The sequence below is a fragment of the Biomphalaria glabrata genome, chromosome 16 (genome assembly GCF_947242115.1).
Source record: "Biomphalaria glabrata chromosome 16, xgBioGlab47.1, whole genome shotgun sequence".
NCBI lineage: Eukaryota > Metazoa > Mollusca > Gastropoda > Planorbidae > Biomphalaria > Biomphalaria glabrata.
Window position 1 is genome coordinate 11,404,974 of NC_074726.1, and position 11,996 is coordinate 11,416,969.

The 11,996-nt window shown below is 37.7% G+C and overlaps 1 protein-coding gene across 3 annotated transcripts in view; it reads right to left on the minus strand.

Moving 5' to 3' along the window:
* LOC106057250 (protein Wnt-6-like) overlaps positions 1 to 11,996 on the minus strand; it is a 79,221-nt gene that overhangs the window by 3,051 nt on the left and 64,174 nt on the right. For all 3 annotated transcript variants that reach the window (XM_056014070.1, XM_056014071.1, XM_056014072.1), the window contains one exon: positions 1,437 to 1,711. In XM_056014070.1, the coding sequence (XP_055870045.1) occupies positions 1,437 to 1,711 (275 nt within the window). The remainder of the gene's footprint in view (positions 1 to 1,436; positions 1,712 to 11,996) is intronic.

Sequence of the window (11,996 nt, forward strand, 5' to 3'; positions counted from 1 at the left end):
TATAATGTATCTATACCTATAATCTATCTATTTATCTGTCTGTCTGTATATCTATCTCCCTAGCCCACATTGCGATTTTTGGAAAAAGGGGGGGGGGGGTAGATGATGTAAAACTCATCTTTTTAAAGGCTGACAGTAAATGAGGGTGTCATGTGACCAGCACATCGACCAACGACCTTTACTCTCCCCAGTCTTTGTCAGGTACTCAGAGGTGTCATGTAAACAGCACATAGACCAACAGCCTTTAATATCCCCAACCCATGTCAGGTACTCAGAGGTGTCATGTAAACAGCACATCGACCAACGACCTTTACTTTCCCCAATATATGTCAGGTACTCACGGATTTCATAAGAATCCGAGAGATAAAAAGGCCAGTCAGTCACTACGCAGATTCGATCTCTATACCCTCGGCCTAGCACTTTTACACTCCCCTCTCCCCTATTACTTAATAATTTCTGGATCCGTTATAACGTAATTTAGAATTTAAAAAAAATTACTAAGACATTTTTTCGCCTTTAAAAAGTTTTTCGCTAGAAAATACCTACACATTATAAATGACAAGCTATTTCCTAACTACACATTTTAAATGACAAGCTATTTCCTAACTACACATTTTAAATGACAAGCTATTTCCTAACTACACATTTTAAATGACAAGCTATTTCCTAACTACACATTTTAAATGACAAGCTATTTCCTAACTACACATTTTAAATGACAAGCTATTTCCTAACTACACATCTATCACTTTATCTCTAGCATCAACTAATTCCTATCTAACTGTATATTAATGTATGTCTAGTATCAACTAATTCCTATCTAACTGTATATTAATGTTATTCTAGTATCAACTAATTCCTATCTAACTGTATATTAATGTATGTCTAGTATCAACTAATTCCTATCTTACTGTATATTAATAAATGTCTAGTATCAACTAATTCCTATCTTACTGTATATTAATAAATGTCTAGTATCAACTAATTCCTATCTAACTGTATATTAATAAATGTCTAGTATCAACTAATTCCTATCTAACTGTATATTAATATATGTCTAGTATCAACTAATTCCTATCTAACTATATTAATATATGTCTAGTATCAACTAATTCCTATCTAACTGTATATTAATGTATGTCTAGTATCAACTAATTCCTATCTAACTGTATATTAATATATGTCTAGTATCAACTAATTCCTATCTAACTGTATATTAATGTATGTCTAAAATCAACTAATTCCTATCTAACTGTATATTAATATATGTCTAGTATCAACTAATTCCTATCTAACTATATTAATATATATCTAGTATCAACTAATTCCTATCTAACTATATTAATATATGTCTAGTATCAACTAATTCCTATCTAACTGTATATTAATGTATGTCTAGTATCAACTAATTCCAAAATGAAGGCGTATTTCCTCACCAAACGGCCAGCCTCGTTGTTATGGAGCTGAATCATTGCCGTGAAGTCGCCCCTCTGCTTCCTCTTCCGGGCATCCATGAACTCCCTGGACTTCCGGTAGCCGTACTCCACGTTGTCTCCGCAGCCTCCCCACTCCCACTCCCCGTCCGTGCTCCTGTCCCTGACGCTGTGGTCGCAGGTGCACTGGTGTAGGAGCCCCGTGCTACAGGCGTTGGTCACAGCGTACACCACCCCTGCCGCTGTGCTGGCGTACACGAAGGCCGCCTCGCGGATATCTGAAAAGTAAGATAAAAAGTCGGTTAGAGCAGATCCAGTACTGAAGAGGCGGGCAGTTAACGATGAAGTTGGGAGAGACCGAATGACTGTAAGGCTAGGGCAGAGAGACCAAATGACTTTAAGGCTAAGGCACAGAGACCGAATGACTGTAAGGCTAGGGCACAGAGACCAAATGACTGTAAGGCTAGGGCACAGAGACCGAATGACTGTAAGGCTAAGGCACAGAGACCGAATGACTGTAAGGCTAAGGCACAGAGACCGAATGACTGTAAGGCTAGAGCAGAGAGACCGAATGACTGTAAGGCTAGGGCAGAGAGACCAAATGACTTTAAGGCTAAGGCACAGAGACCGAATGACTGTAAGGCTAGGGCACAGAGACCGAATGACTGTAAGGCTAGGGCACAGAGACCGAATGACTGTAAGGCTAAAGCAGCGTTTCTTAAGACATTGGACGCGCCTCCTAAGATGGCGCGACATGCTGACAAGTGGAGAGCCAAGGATTTCTTTGTGTTTTTTTGTTGTTGTTGTTTTTTTTAAACAAATTCTGTTGTATTTGCTGTTTTGCATACAAATTTGATATTAATCAAGTGAAAACGACATTATTATAAAGCCCAGACTTATCGTACAAAGCCCAGACTTATCATACAAAGCACAGACTTATCATACAAAGCCCAGACTTATACAAAGCCCAGACTTATCATACAAAGTCCAGACTTATCATACAACGCCCAGACTTATCATACAACGCCCAGACTTGCCATACAAAGCCCAGACTTATCATACAAAGTCCAGACTTATTATTAAACAAGAAAAACATTTTAAATATATTTTTTTAAAGATAATTCCTCCTTTACCAACTGATTGAGCGATTGTTTGTTTGTTTTACTCTTAAAAATGGATGAATGTTAGAAATAAAAGATTTTTTTTTACTCCGCCCTCTTCTCCCTTTCTCCTCGAGAAAGAATCCTGGTTAGGCGAATGTATAGATCCAGTACACCTTTTACTATTCAAATGATAAGCATCTAGACTTAGAAGACGATGCAATAAATTTTCCAGAACATTTATTTATTAAGTTCTTGAGAATCAGTAAATTGTCGAACGCGATAGTCCTTTCAAAAATCGATATCGGATCTAGACCTAGATTTTGTCTCCAGCCAAATTAAGATTTATTTAGTTTTTAGATTGAAAAATCTTAACGGTCGAACTAGAGTTTTCCCCATGTGGCCAACGTGCTAGTAAATTTTTTCTCAGCTATAAACACCTACTGTTAAATTCTTAGGAAAATCGTTAGAGCCAATTTTGAGATAAGCGTCCACCCTCCATGAAAGAGTGACTTGAATTGTAAAAATTAACACATATACGAGAATTAATAGTTCAAGTGTTCCCAAATGTACAAACATGATGGAGGCGCGGTGGCTGAGTGGTAAAGCCTTTGCTTCTGAACCGAGGGTTCCGGATTCGAATCCTGGTGAAGACTGTTTTTTATTTTCGGGCGCCTCTGAGTCCACCCAGCTCTAGTGGGTACCTGACATTAGTTGGGGAAAAGTAAAGGCGGTTGGTCGTTGTGCTGGCCACATGACACCCTCGTTAACCGTGGGCCACAGAAACAGATCACCTTCACATCATCTGCCCCATAGATCGCAAGGTCTGCAAGAGGAACTTTACTTTTACAAATATGATGCGTTCAGATGTGTAAAAATAAATCCGTCACAAAATTGGGAAGAACTGTCTAGAACGATGTAGATCTAGATCTAGATTTAATTATTGGGAAACAAAATTATTTTATCATAAGGCTAAATTTAATTCGACATTTTTCCCACAAAATATTTTTTTGTCACTATTTGGCATTTCTCCCCACCCCCTCCCTTTTTTGTTTTCGTTTTTCTTAGTCCGTTCTTCCCAGTGACTTACAAGCAACAAGCGACGCATGACGCCCTGTTCAGGCGCCCGCGGCCTCCTCGTAGCGTCTTAAGATGTCGAAGCCATAAACTGCGTTCAACTCTCGCGACTACGCGCCACCTTGCGGTCTCATTTGCGGGACAATTTTTTTTTTTATTTCAAGGTGCTTTTTGGTACATTACTGCCTAAATAAAAGGACAATAAAAATATTTTTATTTTCTTTTTATAATGGTAGATTTGCGTTAATGTAGGCAGAACGTTGGTATGAAATTGAAAAATAGACGCGAATTTTTGGTTTAGCAAGTAGCTATTTGGTTTTACGGTACGATAGTTATATAGAGATATGCCTAAATATGTACTGTACGAAGGTCAAAAGTTAGCGTTTGGGTTGAAGGGGTTCGAAATAGATTTATTTATTAAATGCGACAGAATGATCATCTGAGAATGTACTTCATTGAGACTTTTGTATTGTTTTTCCACTGATGCAAGAAAATAAATAAAAGTAAATTTTTTGAGCATGGTAACATTGGTAAGTTATACAAGTACAATGATAAATGTTTTTTGAGCATGGTAACATTGGTAAGTTATACAAGTACAATGATAAATGTTTTTTGAGCATGGTAACATTGGTAAGTTATACAAGTACAATGATAAATGTTTTTTGAGCATGGTAACATTGGTAAGTTATACAAGTACAATGATAAATGTTTTTTGAGCATGGTAACATTGGTAAGTTATACAAGTACAATGGTAAATGTTTTTTGAGCATGGTAACATTGGTAAGTTATACAAGTATAATGATAAATGTTTTTTGAGCATGGTAACATTGGTAAGTTATACAAGTACAATGGTAAATGTTTTTTGAGCATGGTAACATTGGTAAGTTATACAAGTACAATGGTAAATGTTTTTTGAGCATGGTAACATTGGTAAGTTATACAAGTACAATGGTATATATTTTAAGTACAATCGAGGGCCTTATTAAGTACATTTGTGGACCACGTATTTACAAGTGTGGACAGTGAAATAAGACGAACAATGGAAGTATTTGATAGATAAGTTGAAGATAGTTCAAGATACGTTTCCATATATAAAGAGAGCTGTTCTACTTTCTAGTGTAACATACAACTGCCATTTTATTTTTCATGACACTTCCTACTCGGTCCGTCGCCGTGGCGAGGTCTAAGGGTGGGTCCTGACTGGTGGGCCACACGACATCAGGCATACCGCTAAATGTTCGCGACAAGGATAATTACGCTTACATCTTAATTATGCGCTACAAGCTCGGAGTTTTTACAGGTGGAGCTCGTGTTGTTCCTTGATCTTTAACAGCCATATTGTAACAGACATTGAATCAGGGGCGGCTCTTAGAGAGAGGTGAGAGACCAGAACAACAGAAGAAAAAAGCTGTTTCTATTCTTCTAACGGTGCCGTATTCAGGCTGAAATGGCACTTAGCTATTTGAGTTACGGGACCTCTTATAAGTCCAGATATTATGTATCAGTGTTAAATATTTCTGGAGGCGGAACGTGGCTAAGCTCTAGCTTTTGGTGTTGCACATAGGTAAATCCGGCCCTGTCTATGTAACCAAAGGCTAACGCGCCCACGTCTTATCGCCTTTCACTTGTAATATGTCAATTGATTTTGGATGGTGTCAGCTTTAATGATCGTCGCCCTCCTCCGCGTTATCCCCCTGCCGTCCTGCACGATGTAGTAACTATCTTTATTTCCTAATAAACTTTGACAGATGTACATATGAACATAATTCGACATTTGGTTGGTCTTGTAATTGCTGCTGGTGCTGTTAATACAGTTGTTGTTTTTTTGATTACACAATACACTCCCACCCCTCACCTCTGCCAAGTATTATAGCTAATAAAGGTGGAGCTGGTATTATCCAGTGATTACAAGCGTCTGCTTCTCGTAGTGCTACACGTAACCCTGGCAACGCAATATCCAGAGGTATGCCGGAGATTCGTGAAGTGGTATTAAACTAACTTTATCTATTTTAAAAACAAATGAATATTTTATTACAAACTTGAATCGCATAATAAACACATATAATAACTCTAGTTGGGGCATGGTGGCTTAGTAGTCAAGAACTAGGCTTCGAAACTGGGGGGTCTCAATAGAAACTATCATAGTCCCTTATTCCTTATACACTCCCTTGTTCAACAATCTCTTTCTAAAAGTAAAGTGCTCTCTCTCTCTCTGTATATAAAAATATATATTTCTCTCTTATATACACACACAGACATTTTCACTCAGAAAAACGCACAAATTGTCACTTTCGCACACATTACTAGTCTCTAAACACATACACACACAAACTCTCTCACAAGTGCATAAAGTATCTCTGTCTCTCGCATAGTCTCTCACGTACTCTCCCATTCTCTCTCAAGTACTCTTCCTTTCTCTCTCTCACGTACTCTTCCCTTCTCTCTCTCACGTACTCTTCCCTTCTCTCTCTCACGTACTCTTCATTTCACTCTCTTCATTTCACTCTCACGTACTCCCCATTTCTCTCTCAAGTACTCCCCATTTCTCTCTCAAGTACTCTTCCTTTCTCTCTCAAGTACTTTTCATTTCTCTCTTAAGTACTCTTCCTTTCTCTCTCACATACTCTCCCTTTCTCTCTCAAGTACTCTTCCTTTCTCTCTCACATACTCTCCCTTTCTCTCTCACATACTCTCCCTCTCTCTCTCAAGTACTCTCCCTTTCTCTCTCAAGTACTCTTCCTTTCTCTCTCAAGTACTCTTTCTTTCTCTCTCAAGTACTCTTTCTTTCTCTCTCAAGTACTCTTTCTTTCTCTCTCAAGTACTCTTCCTTTCTCTCTCAAGTACTCTTCCTTTCTCTCTCACGTATTTTCCCTTTGTCTCCCACTCACTTAATTTAGCTCTCACACAAACTATTTCACGAACACACAATATCTCTCACAGAATAAGTCTTTCTCCAACAAACATACACGCACATATATTTTCTTTCCTTCACACTGTCTCTCTCTCTCTCACACACACACACATGCATATTCTTTCACAATTACTCTCACTCTAATACAGTCTTACACACACACACTCATAGCTACACACTCTCTCCCTCAACATGAAACCTTCATTTCGTTTTCGTTTGTAAAATAAAATTAAAGAACTAAGTTTGAAATAAAAAAAAAAGAAACCCAGATCTTATGCTGCTCTGAATGCTCAAGAAAAGAAAAACCCAGCTCGATCATTGCCATAGCAGACGTCAAACTTTCTTCTAACATCCAACTCCATGCCTTTGAAACTTCTACTACACAAGAAACTTTTTCAAAAAGCACTCATCTATTATTTGAGAGCCTCTCACCCGCTTAAAAGAACTTCAAAGAAAGCAGTTATCAGATATTTCTGCTCCTTAATAGCCACTCCCCCCCCCTTTCATTTTTTTCCTTGTTTTTCCCTCCAATCCAGTACCCGCTCGGAATCGTTTCTCCCTCTCTCTTTCTCTCGCTCTCTCCTCGCCCTGTCATCTCCTCTTAGTTTCTCTCGCTCGCTTTTTTTTCTTCTTTCAAAAGGAGTTTCAGGCAGGTTGCATGTAGTGCCAAGGGAGAGAACTCTCAAAGAGATTACAGCCGTCTGCAGGAACTTGAAAGTTTTTTAAAAATTGTTTCAGACTTAATAGAAACGAAACAAATTCTCTAGATGTTACTCTCACAGAGATTTCAGAAATGTACAATTTAAAAACATTCCAGCTTAGAAACTTAGAATGAGGTAGAGAGCGAATGGCGTAACTTTGAAACTCCTTATTTTTATTTATTTTTATTTATTCTGTTTTTTAAACGATTCGGATGAGGCTTTTGAACTTTTACTAGAGCGACTCCAACAAAGAGCCTCTGATACGGTGATACCCTCGACATACAGAAGAAAAAAACAACTACCTGGGAAGACTCGAAATTATCACCTTCTGGCAACTTCTGCTCTGCAGGTAGTGGAGGACTAAGAACTTATTGGCATCTTAAAGAAAAAAAGTAAAGTTCCCCTTTCAGACCTTCTGTTCTTTATGGCAGATGAATTAAAGGTCTTTCTGTGGCCTACGGTTTACGAGGGTGTCATGTGGCCAGCGCAACAACCAACCGCTTTAGTCTTCACCAACTAATGTCAGGTAGCCAGTAGAGCTAGGTGGACTCAGAGACGCCCAAAGATCCCGAAATTACCAGGATTCGAACTCGGGTCTACCGGTTCGGAAGCCAAGCGCTTTACCGCCCAGCCACCTCGCCTCCTTTGAGCATCTTGCACAACGTTTTCCTAGCTCCCTCCCTCCCTCTCACACCTCCCTCTTTGTTATCCTAGATGTTACCCTAGACGTTATCCTAGATGTCGTCTTTGATATTATTCTAGATGTTATCCTAGATGTTATCCTAGACGTTATCCTATATGTTATCCTTGATATTATGCTAGATTTTATCCTAGATGTTATCCTAGATGTTATCCTTGATATTATCCTAGATGTTATCCAAGACATTATCCTCGATATTATCCTAGACGTTATCCTAGATGGTTGTGAGAAAAGCTTTTTAACAAAGTCTCTTTTGAAATCCTAAAAAAAATAAATGTATATAATCCAGTGATGTCCAGCTTTTCTATCCACTTCGAGGTCGCATACGTTATTGAAACACGTGACACGTGACACGATCGCAACATCATAAAAATGTCGTCGATTCCAATGAAACCAAACCTCTAAGACTTTATTAAGCACTATAAGCAATAGAGAACAAGCAAAGCTTATATTGAGTAAAGGAAAGCCGCATTTTAGTTATGAAACAAAATTAATTAATTGTCTCTACTTGATTAGATAATTGAATAATTCGTTCAATGGACCTTATTCACCAATCGTAAACAAACATTTAGCCACGTGATAATATTGATTAAAAAAAATGAAAATTACGTATCTCGTGACAGCCTTTATGGATTGCGTAATTTGTAGAGAAGATATAGAGAACCACGTGGCGAAATATTGCTTGTTTACGATTGGTGATGAGGTTCATTGATTTATCATCGATTACGAATAATTGTGTGAAACTTCAACTTGATCCGATAATGGGAAGTGGGAGAAAAAAAAGTGTTAAAAAATCAAATAGTAAGACAGACAGACAGACAGACGGGGTGAGTTAATATAAGATTTGTAAAATGTTTCGATGGGGCTCAATAACTCAGTTGTGGCCCACGGGTCATGGTTTGAAAACTATTAATATTGATGACGACATTTATAATGAAAGAAGTAATGAAACTATAGTTGAGTTACTTGACAACAAATAGTAATAAACTTAAATTCCTATATCTCTTCGCGGCTATTCCACTGTTCTTTTATTCACGTTTATTCTTATACACTTGCATTTTTTTGACTTCAATTAAATTAAATTTGACTATGTTTGTTGGCAGCAAACTTTTACCGCACCAGCTGACATCATCCCTAGCCACGCCTCCATGTGATTTATTTGGTAGGATGGATTATTTAAGGCAGTGATGCTCAACCTTATTCGACCTGCGGGCCAATTTGACTTTCGAAACGCGTGTCGCGGGCCACATCAACAAAAAGGTACGAAAAATGAAACCGAAATTCACCTGAAACTATTGGATTTAGTACTTACATTAATTAATGGGATAGTTAAAGTCTATCATTTTTACGAGTCTTAAAAGTTAAAATGGGTTTCATTTCTCTACTTAAAATGTGAGTAACATTTTAGCTACCTTTACCACCTACTTATTTTCTTGTCTCTTTTCGGTAAATATTCTCATAGGTCCTCCAATCTGTAGGCGTAGTTTAACCTATCTTTTAGACGTGGCTCAAACCAAGAAGGCCTTCATATTTCTTTTAGAATGCCGCTGTATTTGTTGTTGTTTTTGAAACAGCTAGACTTTCTTTACAAAACAAATATGTTGGCTTATTATCGTGTTCCTCGAAAAAAAGATCCATTCACTTTTCCTGGTAGATTCTACATTCAGAGTCCCATTTCATACTCATAATCGCACACTTGTTAAAGGTCATGGTATCAATCCATCACAGAAAAAAGTGAGGGCCCTAACGAAGGTAAAGATACATTTACAACTTCTTTTAAGAGGGGAGGATTTTCTACTTTTTGTGCCGACGTTTCGGCGGGCCGGATGGAACTACATCGCGGGCCGGATCTGGCCCGCGGGCCGTACTTTGGGCATCATTGATTTAAGCTATTTAGACTTTGAAATAAATGTGCAATGAACAGATGTCATAACTATCTGGTTAAGGTTAAAGATTAATACCGAGGTTATACATCGGACTAAGACTTGGAGAAGTAAATACAAAATAAAATTTATCTCTAAAATGTAAAACCTATTTGTAATAAAAGTGTAATTTTGGTGATTTCTTTTTGTCACCGTACAAACAACAACACAATAAAAATTTCAAACTCATTGTTTAGCATTGCGTAGTAACTAACTTTGTTAATAAACTACAAACCTTTAAATAGATCGTAGTTTTACCAGTTGATAACGTTACACCTACGCATATATAAACAACCACACACCCAAATTAGTAGTCACTAATAATTAGTCCACATATGTCATAAAGGTCAAACAATATACACTTGCCAGTATGCCTGCCATCTATAATGCTACAATATTTAAATCAATAATTGTGTATAGGAACTGCTCCTCAGGTTCCGCAAGGTTGTCATCGCCGGAAGTAGTAATGGATATAAGCACTCCATTACCGATAAAATGCTTCCTGATAAAATGCGTCTCAATACAGCACCTAGCCTTTGCGTGTGGCTCAGATATTGAGTCCGGCTGAACTGTTTTCATTAACAGCAGAAGGGGCTCGTTAGCTTTGGCTGGCTACCCACCCAGGAGATAGGAAAACTCTTGAATTCAAACTTCTCCTGTCTTGTATCTGTACCCAATCATGTGAAAGGCTTCAGGAATTAACCATGAGGGAAAATCAGAAGCTGGCAATCCTTTGGCAGTTTGCAGCACTCGGTGTTACACCCTGGCAGAGCCTGCAACGCCGCTGATCCTAAACTGTATTGGTACTTGAGGCTCCTCTGGATATATCGGCTGTGTGGAAATGAGGGAACTGATATGTGGGCGACATCATTCCGACTACAGCTAATGCCCAGGCATTCATCTCATTTCCATGTGATGATCCATAGTCGCTTCTCGACTGAAGGAAAGCCTAAATTCTCCTTATACAAAGGTATGCCTACTTCTGGCATTTTAACTCTTTTTATCTCCGTAATTATTTTTCCACGTTCTGACAGAATTTTTCATTTATCACATTTGGAAATACTACCCTGTTATGATTAAACTTTACAAAAATTTTTGTTTGTGTTCAGAAAACATTACATTTGGTATAGAATTATAAGAAAATGTATGCTCTTTTTATATAAACACACACATACAAGTTTATAAACCAAAAATTAATTTAATTTTATGGGGTCAAATCAACAATGAAATCGTTAATTAGGAGAAAAAGAGTTACATGTTATTTAGTCAAAATATTTGGTAAAGGTGCAAGGTGCAATAAAATCTGTTGGAGGATAAAAAAAAAAAACCCAAGTAAACCTCCTTTCTTTCCTCTAATTGAAACTAACACCTGATCAAATTATCTTTTAAACGAAATTATAAAATCCTTTCTTCCAAGGTGCTTATCTGTACCTTCCATTTCTTCTCTCCCCCCCCCCCCCGCCCCAGTCCCCAAACAAAAATTACGATTGCTCTCAAAAGACTTTATTTGAGCAAATAACGTTTGACTTTCGCCTTATTTCGTACTCACTTAGACTTTTAGGCTGCAAAGTCGGCACTAGCTGAGGGATAGAAAACGCCTAAACAATTTTTTTTTAAAATTTGTACTTCAGTATTTTCAGCCCAGGTCTTTCACATCTGCTCGACGCAATCTAGCTACGATTCTTCTTGGTCAAGATCATAGTTTTGAGGAAGCGAAAAAAAAGCACTGAGTTTTTCAGGAGAAATATATTTCTAGATAAATTTCTAGCAAAAGAAGAGTTTTGACTTCTCAGCAAAAGAAAAATAAGTCTGACCTTTTAAGGAGAATATTTCAGATTTTTTCCACAAAACAAGAATTCTGACCTCATAAGAAGATCTCTGACCTTTTCATCAAAAGAAGAGATCTCACCTTTTTAGGAGAAGATCTCTGAGCTTATTAGAAGATCTCTGACCTTATTAGAAGATCTTTGAGCTTATTAGAAGATCTCTGACCTTATTAGAAGATCTCTGACCTTATTAGAAGATCAGCAAAAGAAGAGATCTCACCTTTTTAGGAGAAGATCTCTGAGCTTTTAAGCAAAAAATAAAAAAAAGGCTGACCTTTTTAGAATAAGACTGACTTTTTTTGCAAAAGAATATTGGTCTGACCTTT